The sequence below is a fragment of the Sander lucioperca genome, chromosome 5 (genome assembly GCF_008315115.2).
Source record: "Sander lucioperca isolate FBNREF2018 chromosome 5, SLUC_FBN_1.2, whole genome shotgun sequence".
Lineage (NCBI taxonomy): Eukaryota > Metazoa > Chordata > Actinopteri > Perciformes > Percidae > Sander > Sander lucioperca.
The window spans coordinates 16338632-16357945 of NC_050177.1; the positions used below are offsets into that span (position 1 = coordinate 16338632).

Sequence of the window (19314 nt, forward strand, 5' to 3'; positions counted from 1 at the left end):
ATAATCTTCCACACAGAGCAAGGTCAACACCACTCTCTCTAATTAGAGCCAACTCCAAAACAAATGAAACCATTTTGGCCAAAATATTATTCTTTAATGAGGCAAATTTAGATTTCTTTCTTGATTTTTCTAGATTTATTTAAAAGGGACAAAGCACATTAATCTACATGAGCCAGAGTCCAACATGTAAATGTGCCAGATTTAGCCATGCAGGCACATTTTCATCTGCAGTTCCTAAGCAGATGGATGGCCTTAAAAGAAAAAAATTAAATAAGCTACAGAAATACAACACATAAGCATAGACAAGTAAAATGACACAACCACTATTCCAGATCAGGACAGCTGGCAAGTTAGCATTTATTCACAGAACAAGTTTTGTAAGTTGATCGTATTAGAATGTGTACCACAACAGTGTTACCTGCTGTTGATGCTGAGACCACGCTGGGCTGACAGAGTCTCGGTCCAGACAAAGCACCAGCTTTCTGTGGACTCTCTGTCTGTGGATTCACGGCTTTGTGGCTGGCTACACATGTCTGTGTGTGAACGCTGCCGCCCAGCCTCGGGGAAACTGTGTGAATCTGTATGCTGGTCAGTTTAGGAATAGCTGTTTGTGCAGCTGGTACTGAAGAGACTGTTTTCTGGGGGGTTGTTGGTTTGCTGTTCGGCGGTTGTTTGAGAGGACTGGTAGGTTTCGAGGACACTGGTGGCTTGGGGCCTTTTCCCATGGAGCCTACTCTCTGGAACATATTCCCCGGCCTCTGAGAGTCATCATCGCTCAGCGCCCTGACGTCATCAGGTGTGTGGAGGCTGTTGGCCTGTGGGCGGTTGTAGTCTCTGTTGGGGGACGTGGCCTCCTCAGGTGTCGACGAGTCTTTGTCTTTGGGTTTGTGTCGTCTTTTCACCGTGTCAGACTCTTTCAGATTGAACTCTGGGAGCTCCAGGCTGTTGGGCGTCTGGCCTGGAGGCTCTGGAGGAGCCTTCACGTCAGCGTCTGCAAGGGTGTTAACTGCTGTCCTGGGCCGCTGCTTGATAGTAAGGTTGCCTTCTTCAGCGAAAGGGAGGTGCTCCCCGGAGCTGTGCTTTGGAGATGCAGTAGCACTCTTTGACATTCTTTCGCTTCTCCTTGCTTTCTCGAGGGTTTCCTCTGGGCCTCCACCTCTCTGTCTGCCAGTCTCCACTTCTGTCCTCTCACTTCCTGTCCTCCTCAGGCCCCCCAGGCCCAGAGCAGGGACCGGTTTGGAGTGCTGTAGGATGATGTGAGGAGTCATCCCATGTGGAATCGGGGAGGAAACAGGGATGAAAACCGGTGAAACTGCGATATGAGTTGGTGGTATATCTATCCTCCTGGACGGACTGCTGCTGCTCCCCTCCAGCCTGGCTGCGATGCTCCTCACACTGCCTGAGCCCTCCGTCTCCACCCCGCCCTTCACCTCTGGCTCCCCCACTTTCCCGTTTCCCGGTTGGCATGCCGGGCTGCCGCTCACCGAGCTCATCCTCTTGGGCGGTGGCGGGGGCGGGCCTTTGCGGCGGGATCGCACGGCGAACGAGTGGCTGCGGTTGATGTGGCGCTGGGTCCCTGTGGCGCTCGTGTGGCCACGTCCCGGCCGGCGGGACAGGGTGGCGTAGGAGGGCATGGCCTGGGAGGAGGCAGAGGTGCAGGGGGGAGCGAGGTCGTCGTCTTCGTCCGGCTCGCCGTCGGACAGGGCGTAGCGAGTCAGGCTTTGGGCTCGCTTTTTGTGCGGGCCCCTCCGGGCGTCATCAGCTGGGCCCTGCCCAGGCCGGGGGCCCAGCACAGGGACCGCTCCGGGCAGAGGTTTGGAGAGCACCCATGGACCCCCGTTGACGCCTCCTGCCTGCGCGTGGAGGTAACTGAAAGCCTTCTGTGTGGGGGAAGGCAGCGGCGACAGCGAGGAAGGGGAGGAGGGCGGATGGTGCTTGGGCTGATAGAGGCGGTGAGGGGACTGAAGGTGTTTGGCCTTGGGTGGGACAGCAGGGTAGGCGAAGCGAGGCATCTTGCTGGGGGTTAGCGGAGGTGTTAGGGGCAAGAAGGGTTTGTTGGGGGTGGCAGAGCGACTCTCCCACATCTCTGTGGGTCTCTGTTTACCTCTACCTGCAGGACTGCTTCCTCCACCCTTGGCCTCCTCCCCCGCACCGCCCCCCAGACTCTCCTCCGACCAGCTGGAGTTCTTGGCTGAACACGGTGCAGCTTGGTGATCTTGAGAATAACCTGAATTTGAATTTCCAGAATTCCCCGAATTCCCTGATCCCCGTGACCGCACACCGATGCTCTCCTGACTGAGCGACATGGCAGATACAGCTGCTGCGGAGGCCGCGCCCCTGATGGCGAACGCCTCGGCAGCGCCTCCCCCCGCCCTGCCCATCATGGCTCTCTGCAGCTCGGCGCTCAACTCGCTGTCCTGGAAGGAGAGGAGGGCCCTAGGGGTGCGAGGGGAGGGGCAGCAGTCGTCAGGAGGAGCGTGAGCGTGCACACTGTGTGTCGGCGTGTGTTCGATTGCCATCAGCTCCAGGGCGGCGGGGGGCTTCCGTCGGAGAGTCCCGCCTCCGGCTCCGTCGGCATGGTTACGAGAGCGCTGCAGGTCACAAAGCCTCTTCACCGCTAACATGAGCTTCTTCTGATGGCCTGAAACACAGAACACACTTTAAAGTAAATGTGACAGTTCCTTCTTCTTGACCTTTCAAAAGGAAGTCCACTTACTAGCTAGAGCTTTCAACTACATTTCAGGGTCTTCCTCATTGGATAGTTTACTCAGACTAATTTGTTAATTTGACAGTGTTATATGACACATCAGGATACACCCGTCTCGTTCCCCAGTCATCATCCCGCTTAGCGATACTGCTAATTTTCTTAGAAGTCCGGTCCGCTTCCTCACCCAGTTTGGTGATGCCTATCTCCTGCAGGTCCTCCCAGGTGATGTCTTTGACGATGGTGATGGAGTCGTAGCCGTTGTCACACAGTCTCTTTTGGTACTGAGGCAGTCCGATCACACTCAGCCACTCCCCCAGCTCCGACTGAGAGACACAGACAGAACAAAAGAGACGACGGAAGTCAGAATTATCCTGGATGTTGTGTTTTTGCTGGTTTTAAAGCTATAGTGCGTAGTTTGTCTCCCCCATGAGGAATTCTAAGTAATGACAACGACACTGTGTTGCATCCACTGGACACAAGCCTTCAGTGATCGCACACACCACAGCTTAGACCTGAAAGGGGAGAGAGAGGGGGGCAATGACATGGCAGCAAAAGGGCCGCGGGTCGGAGCCAAACCTGCGGCCACTGCGTCGAGGGTTGAGCCTCTGTATATGGGCGCACGCTCTACCAGGTGAGCTATCCAGGCACCCAGAGCCAAGAGTCTTAATAACTTTGTAGCAACTCATTTGGCAATGGCTTGAATGTAATGTCCATTATTATAAATAAGTTACGCACTAAAGCTTTAATTGCAGTCTGGACTGTGTGACCACGACCACACGGTTAGACACTACTGGTTCAAAAATACTACAACAAATCCAAGAGAAGTAGCTGCGTTTCATGACTGTTAGGACATCAACATGCGAGTGGGACTTCAGAGGGGTTTCCTCACAGGAATGTAATCAGGCAGCCACTCGGGGATGCTCAGCTTGCCAATCTCCATTGAGATCTTCTTTCTGTGGCCTGGTTTGGTCACTCCGATGGCGGTCAGGTCCTGAAAAACAGAACACACGTAGGCAGTCGGTGAATACTCAACTTCAACAAAACAAGAGATGACATTTCTGTCGCACCAAATGCTTGCTCTGGGGAGGAATTGTTGTGTGTCTCTAAATTATAAAGTGTGTTCTAGACCTACTTAATCTGTAAAGTGTTCTGAGATAACTTCTGTTGGATTTGACACTATCAAAACAATTGAATTTCATCATTCATATATTGCCGATTGACTGCTACAGTACAATTAACATTCATACGTATATATATTTCATTTTATTTAATTCAAGAACACAGTGATTTTCACTCCTCCTCCACTAACACATCACATAACACAGGAAGTTAATAAAGATGCCACATTTGTTCTTAGTTATGCATTGGTCTTGATTTACAATTTGGCACCATGCATAATGCAGTATCAATGTAGGAAACTACGTATGGAGATAGAAGTAAAGTGAAAGTGCATAGTAGACAAAAGTGTTGCAAATCAATAAAGAAGCAAATTAGGAAACACGATCAACAATAACAACAATGGATCTACATTTTAATAAATCATTAATGCTGAAATGCTTGTAATTGTTACACACACACACACACACACACACACACACACACACACCTCAGGGGTCATCCTGCTGATGGTGGGTACATCATATCCCGCGCTGATGAAGTTGGATGTGTACTGCTCCAGCTGGAAGTCACACAGCCACTGGTAGATGGCCTCCGAGTCCTAACAACAGAGAGCGAGGTGGTTTACAGGCGTCTCTCTCACACACAGCTACTCCGGCTGGAGTACTCTCACACACAGCTACTCCGGCTGGAGTACTCTCACACACAGCTACTCCGGCTGGAGTACTCTCACACACAGCTACTCCTGCTGGAGTACTCTCACACACAGCTACTCCTGCTGGAGTACTCTCACACACAGCTACTCCTGCTGGAGTACTCTCACACACAGCTACTCCGGCTGGAGTACTCTACACACAGCTACTCCTGCTGGAGTACTCTCACACACAGCTACTCCGGCTGGAGTACTCTCACACACAGCTACTCCTGCTGGAGTACTCTCACACACAGCTACTCCTGCTGGAGTACTCTCACACACAGCTACTCCTGCTGGAGTACTCTACACACAGCTACTCTCACACACAGCTACTTTGGCTAGAGTACTCTACACACAGCTACTCTGGCTGGAGTACTCTACTCACCTTGCCCTGCAGAAGCTCCTCTGGCCTCACAAAGCCTTTCAGTGGAGTGCCGTTGGCCTGCCGACGGGAACCACCTGGAAAACACACACGATCAATCCTACGACGACCCCCACCATACTTTACGGAGCATTCAGACCAAAAAAAGCGATCCGGTGATTTGCCTCAGGGTGGTGCGACGGGGACGGGGACGGAGGGGGGACGGCCTATTTGCGTGCCGTCCTGTTGTGTTCTTAAACCCCCCAACAGAGGACAAGTAGACTTTATATTTCACAATTACTGTCGTTTATGGAGTTCAATGTTTCCAACCTCACTTGAAGGCAGCTTTATTTCCCAGAAGAGAGAGAGAGAGAGAGAGAGAGACTAGCGAGATGGAGCGAGTGCTTTGTTGTTGCAGGAAAACATTCAGCTATTACACAAACTCCCGGGCAGATCAGAGCTTGTGTTTGGTGTTTTAAAACGTTGGTGTGGCAGCGATAGAGGCAGTGATGTGTCCTGTTCCTTGATTCTCACACCGCCTCAAACCATAGCTCAAAACACACCGACCAGTCTGATCTCCAGTTACATGATTGGCCACCGCAGCGTGACGTGGGGTTGTGTTTCTCCAAAAGTTGAGTCGGTCTCAAGTTTTCACCGCAGGCCCGCTGCATTTTTTGCGTGTCCCCCATGCGGCCCCCATTCAAAATGAATGGAAAGACCTGCGTTTTTGCCGGACCGTCAGACGGCCGACGCAGGCTGTCTGAACGCGTTTTGTCTGCAGGGTCAGCATGCCGACGGAAACAACAAGACCAGACAAAGACTCAACAGGAACAACTTTCTGGTAGGGGAGTCAAATCTGTATGTAAGCACATGGAAGTTCCTAATATAGTCTGCATTCAATTGACCCGCCAATCCGCCAAATGCGGGTAAAAATTAATTTTGGCGGGCAACATTGTAAAGTTAGTAGCCAATTTGGCTGATCATGAATGAAGCGGACAACACTGCATCTGTTTGAATCGGCCAGCTGCAGAAATGTTGCCAGATTGGTCTGTTTTCCGCCAAGAAATTTGGCTGGTTTTGTGCGTGTTTGCCTTGTAAACGTAATCTTTATCTGGCAACACTGCTTGTACTACTAATCCTACATTTCCCATGATCACTTTGTCGTGACGTGTCGTACAACCATTGGCTACGTGCCTAGCGTGCGTGGAACCGATTACGAGCTACGCTGAAACGGAGTAGACAAACGGAATGGCGCGAAGCAAACCAGAGGAGCTGAAAGGAAGCAGTAAAGTTAGTTAGGGAAAAAACAAACAGACAGACATTTGGCTAGTGGAGAATCTGATTGGCTGGTAACTTTAAAAATCTACTAGCCATGTTGGCTGGTGATTTTTAGTGATTTCAAGCCCTGTCTGCATTAGTCACGTCAACCTAAGTGTAATCATGTGGAATCAGTCGCAGCTGTAAGCGGTTCTTGTCGTTGGGTCACTGCAGGTGGGTGAAGGCGTGTTATCTACCTGATCTGAAACCCACTCATGACTCATCTCTCTCTCTCTCTGTCCTGACACATTAGCACAGACCTCTGAGGAATGCACCTTCCCTCCCATTCTCTCCGTCTTTGCCCGAAGCGAGCGCTTTCATCGTTTGTCTTTCTGCTCTTTAAGGCTAAATCACATCAAGTTACTAAATCAAAAATGTTCAAGTGGCAGTTCCCCAAAATCATACTTTCTGACTTTCATAGGTTTTATTTGTACAGGCAGAGATTTCTTAATACAAGGGACACTATCTTTCCATTTGTGTGCATCCTTGTCCCAGAAATGCTTGTTACTAACCTAGCTCTGGGGAGTTTACTCCCCGGAGTCCTTATGTTTTTTTTCGCCCGGCATATTTCCTTGGATTAGGATGGGACCAAGATCTTGGTTGCAGCTGTCGCAGTGGTCCTACTGCACTCCCTGCTATACCCTGCTACACTCTGCGGTGCCCTGCAATAGCCCGGCTCTGTCAAAGGTTTAGAAATACACCTAACATGTCTACAGCTCACTAAGTTAGGTGCTGGAACTATTTCTTGCCGAACAACAGCCGGGATCCGTGTCACCACCGCGAGGTTGCCAGGTTTGTACGGACACATTTCCTAAAACCTGTGCTCAGCGACCATCCAGCAGCCAGAGCTGCAGATACTGCACAGTTGTTTCTACATTTCTGTTTGTGTACAGGCAGATTCAGAACGCGGCTGCTCCAGTCCTCACTAAGTCCAAAAGAGTGGAACACTCAGTCCAGTTCTGAAGTCTTTCCACTGGCTTCCTGTCTCTCAGAGAATTGGTTTCTAAATAGTACTGTTGGTTTATAAAGCACTGAACGGTCTATTTCTGATCAGCTGCTCCATTCTGAACCCTCCAGACCTCTCAGGTGGTCTGGGTCAGCTCTGCTTTCTGTCAGAGTCAGAACTAAACATGGAGAAGCAGTGTTCACTTTCTATGCTCCACAGATCTGGAACTAACTCCCAGATAACTGCTGCACCTCTCACTTCTTTTACTTCAACACTGAAGACTGTTCTTTTTCTAAATAATTCTTCATTTCTTACACTGCACTGTAACTTTTATTCTCGTATTTTATTTTTAGCTCTTTGTAGCTGAAATGTGCTGTACAAATAAAGCTGCCTTGCCTAAACAAAGTGGGCATGTTTTAGAACTTTAAAACAGGCCAGGCTAGCTGTTTCCTCCTGCTTCCAGTCTTACTGCTAAGCTAGGCTAACAATGTCCTGACTCCAGTTCTGTACCGACACGGGTGATATTAATCTTCTCATCTAAACACAGGGAAGAAAGTGTATTTCCCAAACTTCTGAAGTACAGTATAACTTTAGGTTAATCCAAAAGTTTGGATGCCCCAAAGCCAAAGAACCTCAGGTTTTCTTTCCATCTAGACCTGACACATTCCTGTTTTCTGTCTTGCTTATCTTTCTGTATTTTATTTTCTGTTTTTTGAGTTCTGTTTTTCTCTACTTTGTGGTGAAGGTCAGGGGCCCTGGTGTCCAAAGAGAGTAAAACGCAGCACCTCATGGAGAGGTATTTGGCCTCAGGGAAAGAGACAAAACTATTGGCTCGAGAAAATAAAAAAGGCTGCTCTTTAGAAAGCCCAAATAAAATAACAGTGTGTACACTCCAACAAACACCTGAGTCAATATTATATATCAATATAAGTCTGGAAAGAGCTTGTCGTTTTACAGACATTTATAGCAGGGAAGGAACTGCTAAAAACTAGGTTGGATGTTAAATTGATGTCAATTCAAAACTAAAGAGTTTGAGTTCACCAGGAGCATTCTCTCTGGTCTCGCTGCCTCCACTGTCTCAAGAAACAAACATCCCCAGTCACATCTAACAACTAAATCTAGCCAAAGAGAGAACGTTAAATGTGAATGAAAGCTGGATCCCCCGCAGCCTGGACACAGCAACAATCCGTCCGTGACTTCTTACCCTTCAGGAGGGAGGAGAGCCGCGTGGCTCCCGACGTTTTCATCCTTCCTTCTGACTATCCTTCACGCAGACCAGACATTTCTTTTTCCAGTTCAGTCATCTGATCTCTTCTCTTCTCCTTCATTTAACAAATAGGTTTGGCTCTTTCTGCTTCTGTTCCTGTCTCCTCCCTCTGACCCCTCCCCTCCAACTCCTCATTCCTCTTCTCCTTCACTTAACCCTCCTTTCTATTCAGCCTGAGGTCAACACAGATCCTCCGCTTCGTCTTGCATGTCACTCCACAACAGGGCTGCACCACATGAGGAAAATATCTCATTGGGATTATTTTGACTGATATTGCAATTGTGATGTGATTCACGATATTGGAGGGAAAAATCATTGTTGTACCATTATTCTCATTTTCATTGAAAAATATTAAAATTATAAAAAATATAGTGTGTGGATCTGTACCAAACAAAGTTTGTTTTCTTTAGTCTGTAGGACAGATTTGTAGGCCGGGACGTCTCAGCAGCACCACAATACTTAATTCTGAATGGTTTGATGCACATTTTGCCTTTAATAAATGTTGCGCCCCCCCCTCCCCCCCTCCCCCCCCTGCGATTTGTATATTGCACTAGTCCAGGGGTCTTCAACGTTTTTAGACCAAGGACCCCTCAGCTGAAAGAGAGACGGATCAGGGACCCCTTACAACATATATTGTATAAAATAGAGTTGCATATTAAACTGGGCCTACAATAAGGTCTAGGGCGGCCTAGAGCCTTTAGATCCACCTTTTTTTGGCACATTCAATAATAAGCTATTACAATAATTGTTGACATATATGTATACGTCATGTTTTAATGTTAAAATGTGGAACAGTGAATCCTTAAGCTTAACTGTATCAGTGGACCTACCTTACCTATAGGCCAGTAAGCCTATCATCAATGTTGTTTAAATTAAAAAAAAAGATTTATCTTTACAGATAATATGTTGGATTCATGTTAATGTATATTTTCAGACACACACACATATATATATATATATATATATATATATATATATATATATATATATATAAACTATCAAACAATAATTTGGTGGCCCCCCTGGAGTAACTCGGAGGACCCCATAGGGGTCCCGGACCCCCTGTTGAAGATCTCTGCACTAATCCATATTGCGATTTCGATAACATTGGGATTTATTGTGCAGCCCTACTCCCTAACATTTTCAAAGTCACATTCTCACAGAATAGCTGCAACATTGTCAGCTTTTCTATGACTTTCTGCACCTGCCGTTAAGATCTATCAGCATGCACGCACAAAGACCCATTCTGCCAGGCTGCAGTGCTTCCTCAGTGCTGTAATGGCTGGTGTGGTGGAGAGAAGCCTGTGGTTTTATTGGTTTCTGTGGTGAGGCGAGTTAAACCTTTCCCTCTCCTCCCATCTCATTTCCTTTGAGACCTAGAGCAATAACAGCTCAATCTGCAGAACTAAAGCAATACTGCTACATGGGTCTTTCATCACATTCCTCAGGTATAAGTAGCTACAGTGATGTTCAACATGTTACAATCATAGTATGCAGGGTTTTGATGCTGTTTACCTTTATGTATTTCTTGCTTATGAGTCCTAAAAACAGATCTAAATCTTAAGAAAAAGATATTTAAGTTAAGTAATCTTCTAACTTGGTTTTCTTGCACTGACATACATGTATTTTGCCTTCATAAAACCAATTATTAGGACAGAGATTTTAAGAATAAAGTCATAATGTTATGAGAAATAAGTCATCATTTCTAGACAAAGTCATAATATTAAGAGGAAGAAAACTGCAATACATAGAAAATATAGTATCAATAGTTAAACATTTTCAAGAAAAAGTCATAATATTTCAAGAAAAACGTTATATTGTGAGATTTGAATACTTACGAGGTGAGAGCAGTCTGTCACCTTTTATGTGTTAAATGAGGAATGACCAGACATTTTCACCAATAAGCATCATTATCATAGAGTTTAGAACATTTAAAGGAAGTGAAATCAACGACATGATGTACAGTATGAGTCCATAACTGGACTGAGTCAGAGAGTGCAGAATTCCTGGCATCAGAAAAGGATTAAGGCTCAGGCGTCAGGACTCTGGAAACGATATGAAAGGGAGACAGAATCTATCTGGATGAGAAGACTGTGCACTGCTTTATCTGAGGAGGTGGGAAAGTAAACGTGCGCGCTTTTGTGAAACCAACCGATGACTTCATCCAGCCTTCCCCACCTCTGACAGTGTACAGCCTCTTTCCTAAGCTTCTTAGTGGATGCAGTGGATAAGGATCCCAGGACTAGGGCTACATTTACATTGCTGCGTTTTGGTATAAAAAGGAATATCTTTTGCTACGTTTCTTCCTCTCATTCCCCCTGCTCTGGTGTTTCCTCCTCTCATTCCCCCTGCTCTGGTGTTTCTTCCTCTCATTCCCCCTGCTCTGGTGTTTCTGAGCCCCTAAACCAGAGACATTTGGAAGCTCTTCTGACCTGTTTTGGTTTGGAATCTGCGGGGTTGTGTTGCACTCTCAACCTCCGCAAACGGAGACCTTTCTCCTCCTGATTGGGTCTTATCGGTCACGACGTCTCGTTCTCTGAGACTTGAAGCTACTAACGTTACCATGGCAACTACCAGCAGTGGGCGGAGTCTCCACACTGCCTCCTGTTTATGCCCAGTATACCAGAATGTTGATGAGATATGAGGTTTGGGTGTGTTAGTTTAAACAGAGATTAGTTATTCTAAGATCGCTTTTGGCTCAAAACTACGTTTAAAAACCAAGACGTAGCGGTGGAGATGTAGCCCAATGGCACCTGCCGCAGAGTTGGAGCTTAGCGAAGGTAGCCAGAGGTGACATAGGCTGCAGACGCAGACCAGAGCTGTTTATCGCTCATAGGAAAGAACACTTTTCCAAGACTTAAGAGTAACTGTAGGGTATATAGAGCGTCAGGAAATTATACTAGACTACCTAATCTAATCATACCATACAAACATCACATCATTTGTTCTTGAAGCAACCTTTTCATTGTAATTCTATGAATTTATTCTCATAATATGACTTTTTTTCTGTAATTACAACTTTTTACTGGAATGTCAGATTTTGTTTGTAGAAAGAAGCCGAGACAAAGAGAAGTTTTATCATTGGAATTGATAGTATATCTATAAATATAATATATATTATTGTTGTTAAACGCAGGAAGAAGGCAGAAGACCGACCTGTGGATCCGTATGCCTGTTTGCTGTGCTCTGCTCCCGTAATGTGGAGATGGTCTCCTGACTCGCCAGCAGAGGGAGCCAGCTGCACACAAACACCATGAAAGAAGATGCAATTAATACTGAGGTGCACTGCACACCATATCCAACACGGGAAGTCAGATCATCTTGTATTAAAATGTTCATTAGTACAGAAAAATACAACGTGAGACAGGTTATACGGAGGGGGCCAAGCAGGTCAAAACTTGCAAAGAAACTCCCGCACACTGTCTAACTTGCAAAAAATATAAAGATTAATAGTAGGCAACGTTTCGGTACTAGACCATCTTCAGGCAAATGGTGTTACATCCTGAGAAGCCCTCAGAAGGGAGAAGAACAGCTTCTCAAGATGTAACACCATTTGCCTGAAGTTAGACAGTGTGCGGGAGTTTCTTTCCAATTAAAATGTTCATTAAAATGTTCAAACAAGTGAATATTAATGACAATGTGTATGTGATAGTGGAGACATCTGAGCACATCTGACCTTGGTGTAGTCAGCGTTGTGGCGATTTGGAATCCCGTTGTGTTTGTGGCCGCTCTCTGAGCTCTGGCCGCTCCCGGCGCTGCGGCTGCTGCCCACGCTGCCCGCACTCCCAACACTGTTCCTGTCACCTGGCAGAAAACACACAAACACACACACACACACACACACACAGATCACAGTGTACAATCAGACTCGCATAGAATTTGATCCTGAAATGAGGAGAGAACGCAAGATTGTAGGTGTTCATTTGTAGGTTAAGGTATGTGGTCTGAGTGCACTGTAAAAAAAACTATTTTAGCAAGTCAATAGAAATTCCCAGTCACCCTTAAAGGATTAGTTTACCACGTTGGCAAATGCACTTATTTTCTTTCTTTCCAAGAGTTAAATTAGTTAAAATATTACAACTTTTTTGTGTTTCAGCTTTATTGTATTATTCTCCTTTGTTATTCGCTGTGTAAGGAAGACTGGCAAAGCAAGCTTGCATTGCATTGCATGGTGCAAGTTGTCTTTACTGTGCTTATGACAACCTCTTGAATCTTGAAGAACGATACGTATCTCATGTCTGTGGGCAGGTATGGAGGCTGGGAGGGGCTTAGCTTAGCTTAGCATACAGACTGGAAGCTAGGAGAAACAGCTGGCCTGGCTCTGTCCAAAGTTTTAAAAAATAGGCCTATCAACAAGTATAAAGTTCACTAATTGTAAATCATTTCTTTAACCCATATATTAACAGAAATGTAAAAATGACAATGTGTGGGGGAGTTGAATGGTAGGGGTGTAAATCACAGGTTTTATCCTGATATGATAGTATTGTGTATGTATAGTATATAGTAGTGATTGTTTGGACACCAATACAATGTTTGCTGAAAGCAACTAAATATGATTTGACAATTTAAATACTGAGCTCTATCACCCATTTAAATGAAAAACAAATTATTTTTTTAATAAAAAATAATAAATATAAAGTGTAAATTTCAAAATAAAGGCGGATCCTAAAGATGACGATAGGTATTGATATTTTAATGTATCGTTGACATTGAATTGTTAATCATTGAACTGATATATGGATCCAGATCAATGTATCGTTACATTCTTACTGCATGATGTAACCAACAACAGTTTCTCCATTTCAGCAAGAAAGCATTTCTCCTAGAATCGCAAATTCAGATTTACATTTCTGTTTTTGTATGAATTACACAAACGAGATACAACATGTTAGTTAGTAAGCTTTTATGCTAAGCTAAGCTAGTCATATCTCGGCTCTAGATAGTAATCCTCTCATCTAACTCTCAAACTCTTTAAAATGTTGCCAATTTCAGGAATTATAGATGACATTATCTCTTTGCTTATAAACAAAAAGTACAATTTTCATAACTCCCTAGATGAAATGACTTGAGATAATTGTTTTTAATGTTTTTTTCTGTGCAGGATTTCAGCGGGGGGGCAAGCTGCAAAAAAAGCAGTAACACAGGGTCAGGAGTAACACAGGGGTTAAAGAAAAGGCTTTAAAGGAGTGCTGCTCACTTACCGTTATGTCCTGCTGCAAGACAATATATACACAATGGTTATGGGTACTGGATTATTGGGGGGAGGGGGCATGGTAAGGTGAAGACTTTGGGATATAAAGGGATAAAGATGGGAATAAGCTTCCTTAAAGAGGAATGGCTGGGATGGGATCACACAGGGCTGGCCGGTTGGGAGCACACACCCTTACCAGTGGGAGAGCTCCGGAGGACCCAAATGTCCTGAGTGGGGCTAGCACGACTAGCTGGGGCTGAGGGCTGACTGTCAGGTGGAGCACCTAACAAACACACACACACTTTAGACAGACTCACTGTATGCTGGGAGTGGACTGACGCTGAGCACCAGAGGAGACGGGGATCAGGGTGCTGTTTGGGAGGGAAAGGTGAACCCTGGGAGCAGGGACGGATTATGAGACGATGTATTTGTTTGATTGACTTTCCAACAAGCAATGTTAACAGTCACTTCAAACAGAGAGAGGGGTGTTGAGCTTTTGGGGCCCTTGGCCTGTGCCCGGTAGGTCTGTTCAATAATCCATCACTGCTTGGGATGACATGAATGTGTTACAGGTGGTGAACCCATGGGAAGAAGGTGGTGGGGTGTGTGTGTGTGTGTGTGTGTGTGTGTGTGTGTACCTGTGGGATCATTGCCCAGGGTGTATGAGTCATCAGTCTGAGGGGCAGGACCGTGGCTTGAGGGTGGCGCTCTGGACACATATTGTTGGCGTTGGCAGGGCACTGAGGCTTGGCGGGAGAGAGTGCCCCCTATGGTCAGGGAGACAGGATGGATTGAGGCTGGCATGCATGAGTGAGGGAAGGAAGTTCATGTACATGCGGGTGTGTGTGTGTGTGTGTGTGTGTGTGTGTGTGTGTGTGTGTGTGTGTGCGTGTGTGTGTGTGTGTGTGTGTGTGAGTGTGTGTCAGTTTGAACTGCATGCACTGGTGTGGGAACAGGCTGTAAGACGGCAACAACACCACCCTTTTGAAGTGTGGTGAGCACATTATGATCCTTACGTATTGTTGTTCATTCAGTATTTGGAACAACAGCTAAAAAAGGGTGTTACATAAGAGGCTGCTGAAAGAGAGTGGAAGATCACCAGTGATGCTCAGAGAGCTTATTTTTCCTTTGTGTGTTGTTGGTCCACGGTTGCTGACACCATTGACATTATCACAGAGCTCAGGCGCACACACACACACACACACACACACACACACACACACACACACACACACACTACTGAGAGTGCCTAATAAGCAAAGGGCCTGTCAACGACTTAAAGTCAAACTCTCTTTCTCTTGTCTGTTCAACCTCAAAACACACACATATACACACACACACACACACACAGAGTGAGGGTTTTAGTACTGAGCTGACACTTTGCAATCTGGCCATAGTAATCCTATTAATGTGTGTCTCTGTGTGTGAGTATCTATGTGCGCACGCATGCGTGTGTGTGTGTGTGTGTGTGTGTGTGTGTGTGTGTGTGTGTGTGTTATTGGACCCCTCACTGTGCTTGCCTCGCTGTTCGAATGTCAATGGCTTTTCAGCTGCAAAACAAGCATGGGGATCATATTCACAGGGATTAAATCAGATGATATACAAGCATGCTGAACCCTCCAGTGATCATGTATGCCAACATGATAGATCCTGCCTGTGTACAAGTGTGGAGATACATTCTTAGCTAAGATATAACCCTTGGGTTATGTTAGCCCCTTTAACACCGCTGTGCAGCTCCAGCACCCAGTGTGTGAGGTCCGTTCTGGCTCTGGGACTAAGTCATAGTCAGAGTATGATATAGTATAGTATTGTATGATATAAACACTTATCCTCGCTTGGCTCTCAGTGGTCTTCCACTAAAGAAATAGGTGACAGTACATCCTTTTTCCGATTAATCGGATAATTATTTTCTGGATGAATGGATTAGTTGTTTGGTCTCTAAAATGTCAGAAAATGGAGATGACGTCCTCAAATGTCAAATATATTCAGTTTACTGTCACAGAGGAGAGAAGAAACTAGAAAAAACTCACATTTAACAAGCTGACCACACAAAAATGACTCAAACCGATTATCAAAATAGTTGGCGATTAATTTAATAGTTGACAACTAATCGATTAATCTGTGCAGGTCTAATGAGGCCCCGTCGGCCTGGTTGACATCCAGTCCTTACTGAGCCCAGGGAGAGTACAGTTAAAAACAACAAAGCAGGTAGAAAAGGCAACATTAAGACACAAGTTGCATTAATGCAGCGGTGGAAGAAGTATTCAGATCCTAATACCACACTGTAAAAATACTCTGTTACAACTAAAAGTCCTGCATTGAAAATGTTACTTAAGTAAAAGTCTGTAAGTATCATCAGGAAAATGTACTTAAAAGTATTAAAAGTAAAGAATGCTCCTCCCATTGTAGAAAGTGTAAAGGGTCCAAACAGTTGTGCGTTTAATGGTCTGATCATTTCAGCTGGACTTGGAGGTTATATTGTCGGCTAGTTTCATTTATAATAAAACATCAGATTTTATAAACTACATGTGTTCTGTGTGCAGAAATCTTAATGTGTAAAGTAACTAGTAACTAAAGCTGTCAGATGAAAGTAGTGGAGTAAAAAGTACAATATTTCTCTCTGAAATGTAGCAGAGTAGAAGTAGAAAGTGACCCGAAAAATGTCTACTTATGGACAGTACTTGAGTAAATATACTTAGTTACATTCCACTGCCTTGTTAATGTATACACAGCATTTTCTGTTTTAGCTTATTCAAGGTCAGACAAAGGGGAACAAAAACTCAACTCAAGGTCCACTCACTAGCTACAGTACTTAAGTAAATGTACTTCCTTTCCCCCACTGAGTGTCTCTGAGTGGATGCAGATGTGTGTGAGCTGCCGTTTGTCTACCTGCTCGTCTGCTGAGGACCTCCACCACGGAGGGGGGGAAGAAGCCCACGCGGTCCGTCCCCCGCTGGGTGTCATGGATGTGACCCTTCCAGCGGCCGTCTGAGTGCTGCTCCACCACCTGCCGCCGACAAATCAGGAGCACGCTTCAGTCACTGCACACAGCGTTAGCCTCGCAGCCACTCACCATCACGTTAGACAGGACTATGGGACATTACTCAATCACTAACACATTATTTCATCTTGAAATCTAAGGCGCCATCTGATTGGAACACCTTGCCCGGCTCACTTAGATCTATTACTTCATTTGGTTTTTAAAGGCATCGGTCTTTATTTATCTACAATCAACCTGCTCTGGCTTCTAATTTGACATGACACATGGTTCTTGTTGACTTGGTTGTGATTCTATTGTTGTTTTCTTAGAGAGCTTTGATTAGAAAGGGGGGAAAAGTGAATTTGGAACTTTGAGGGGTTTGCTTTCCAAACTTTTTCTCTTGTCAACTGTACATCAACTCTAAGGCCGGTTACACGCTGCGTACGTGGCGTGGGCGTGGCGTTTCTGTTGCGTGGATTTTTCTATGTCTTTACACACCAGAAACATGTATGATGCGGCGCTGCTGCTGCTAGCCTTGTCTGGACACATGTATGTTTCCCATTGATAAAATGAAATACCATGTTAAACATAAATATAGACTGATTTGATTACAGCAAAGACAACGTCGGCAGTATTGACTGCAAAATAGGCTACAGATTATTATTTTTTTTTTTTAAATTACATTCATATCTGCATTTATATCAAAACCTAGAGACTTTCAAACATCAACATGTCATTTATTAATATGTATTAGTGTCAAAATGACACATAAACATCTTTTCCTATTCTATTTTGCCTGGAAACGCTTCCAACACACTTGCGTGTTGCGTGAAAAATAGGCGTCGGTTCCATTTCTAGCATGCGTGCATTTTCGGCGCGGCTCGAGCCGCGCCTGAGACGTGCGTGTCACACAGGCAGTGTGCAAGCTCTAACCTGTTACCATGGGAGCCAAAATATAAACGGACACGCCACGCAGCGGACACGCTCACGCGACGCAACCAGTGTGTAGCCGGCCTAAGTATGCATGCCACGTGCGTGACTCCCCCAGGCATGCTTTTAGAAGCATAATGAGAGAGCCAATGAGCTGCACAGTCTATTCGTTGTGAGTGTTAACTAAATGCCTGGGGAGGACAAACACAAACACCTCTGCCTTCTGACAGGAGACCGCACAACAACATACAAGTTCATACAGGAGTCTGGGATGTCACAATGATGACTCGTATAAAGATATCAAAATACACAGCCGTGAGCAGGGTGCAATTTGTGGAAAAAAAAAGCAGTTTTTGATCATGCACAACAAAACCTGCAAGAATTAAATCCCCTTCCAATACCAATGGATATAGTGCCACTCAGCCAGCCGTGGCAAAGCACTTCTTAATGAACTTCAATATTCAATGGAAAATAATCTCAGAATGAAATAGCACAACGTGGTGTCAACATGAAACACAGCGCTTTCAAGCTGGAGATACATTTTGTCCCCACAGGGGATATGTAGACCAGAAAGGGGGAAATCTCACACATCCCCCCCCCCGGAAAATAGCACCCTGGCCGTGAGCAAACAAACACACAGATGTGCACACGCATGAATTAGTGCAAACAGTGTGTTATTGAGAGAGTGACGGCAGCAGGTTTGTGCCTGTTTCTCTGCTGTGGTCTCCTGCTCAGAGAACACTCAATTACTCGCAACAGCCCACACAAACACTGTGTGTGTGTGTGTGTGTGTGTGTGTGTGTGTGTGTGTGTGTGTGTGTGTGAGAACTGGATTCCACTGATTATTGACAGTGATCTGTAATATGCTTCATTTTGATTATTTACATTGCTTTTACATTTCAGTGTGTTTCTGATATTTTAAGTTGATCTTTTATCATTTTTCAAAGTCTCCTTCAATATGAGCACTACTAACAAATGCATTACCCCTCTGGCATCTTTAAGGCGACATATAAATACACAACTGCTTTACAAACAAAGCTAACAAAGGCTATAAATAGAAATTAAGTTCTTATTGGAGCCCCTGACAATTTAGCTGGAAGACATGTAGCAGGAAAGAGTCTGCTGAGTGAACCCAGGGCTTACTGTAGTAGACAGCCATTAAAAAGAGAAGTTTCTTTCTCAACAAACAGCCAACATTTTTTACCATAATAAGATCTCCAGCCCTGAGGTTTAGAGCAGTGGGGTCGTGGAGGTTCCAGTAGTCCTTCAGCGCTCGGACCTGTAGAGAGCTGGATGCCTCTGCACAGAGACAGGAAGATACAGACACAGCACTGAATTTCAAATTGGCCCTCGCCCACTGTTTCCCCTGCCTCGGTCTCAAGCCAAAATCCACATTTCATAACAGCATCACTGAACTATCAGAAAGTGTTGTGGAGAGCTATACACACCTCTCAGCAGCTGTTTGATTTCCCTGCTGGCTGTGGAGGTGGTGAACTGGTTGACGATGTCCAAAGCTGTCTGATTGTATGTGTTGCGCATGTTCACATTGATGCCCGCCTAGAAGAAAAAAAACAAAAACACACAGACACACACGCACGCAAACACACACACACACACACACACACACACACACACACACACACACATGCACACACGCACGCACCGTGGGATTAGTGTGGGTGAGGTGCAATTTAAAAACAAACCCTCCCTCAAACGCCTCCCTCCTTTATTAAAGAATAACAGTGGAATTGTGGTGTGGTTGTGTTAGTTTAAGACACGGACTTCCCATCTACTCCTTCAATACA

General features: G+C 45.3%; 1 protein-coding gene across 6 annotated transcripts in view; it reads right to left on the minus strand.

The window, feature by feature from the left end:
• Positions 1-19314, minus strand: part of LOC116067474 (caskin-2-like) — a 75075-nt gene that overhangs the window by 3293 nt on the left and 52468 nt on the right. For 4 of the 6 annotated variants that reach the window (XM_036001343.1, XM_031323917.2, XM_036001344.1 and 1 more), the window contains exons 9-20: positions 18958-19066; positions 18714-18808; positions 16489-16606; positions 14238-14366; positions 13796-13882; positions 12085-12212; positions 11565-11646; positions 4903-4976; positions 4314-4424; positions 3597-3698; positions 2892-3030; positions 419-2641 (exon numbers count right to left, since the gene is read on the minus strand). In XM_036001343.1, coding sequence (XP_035857236.1) covers positions 419-2641; positions 2892-3030; positions 3597-3698; positions 4314-4424; positions 4903-4976; positions 11565-11646; positions 12085-12212; positions 13796-13882; positions 14238-14366; positions 16489-16606; positions 18714-18808; positions 18958-19066 — 3397 coding nt within the window. The remainder of the gene's footprint in view (positions 1-418; positions 2642-2891; positions 3031-3596; positions 3699-4313; positions 4425-4902; positions 4977-11564; positions 11647-12084; positions 12213-13795; positions 13883-14237; positions 14367-16488; positions 16607-18713; positions 18809-18957; positions 19067-19314) is intronic. The other 2 variants (XM_031323919.2, XM_031323920.2) reach the window with 2 other exon arrangements.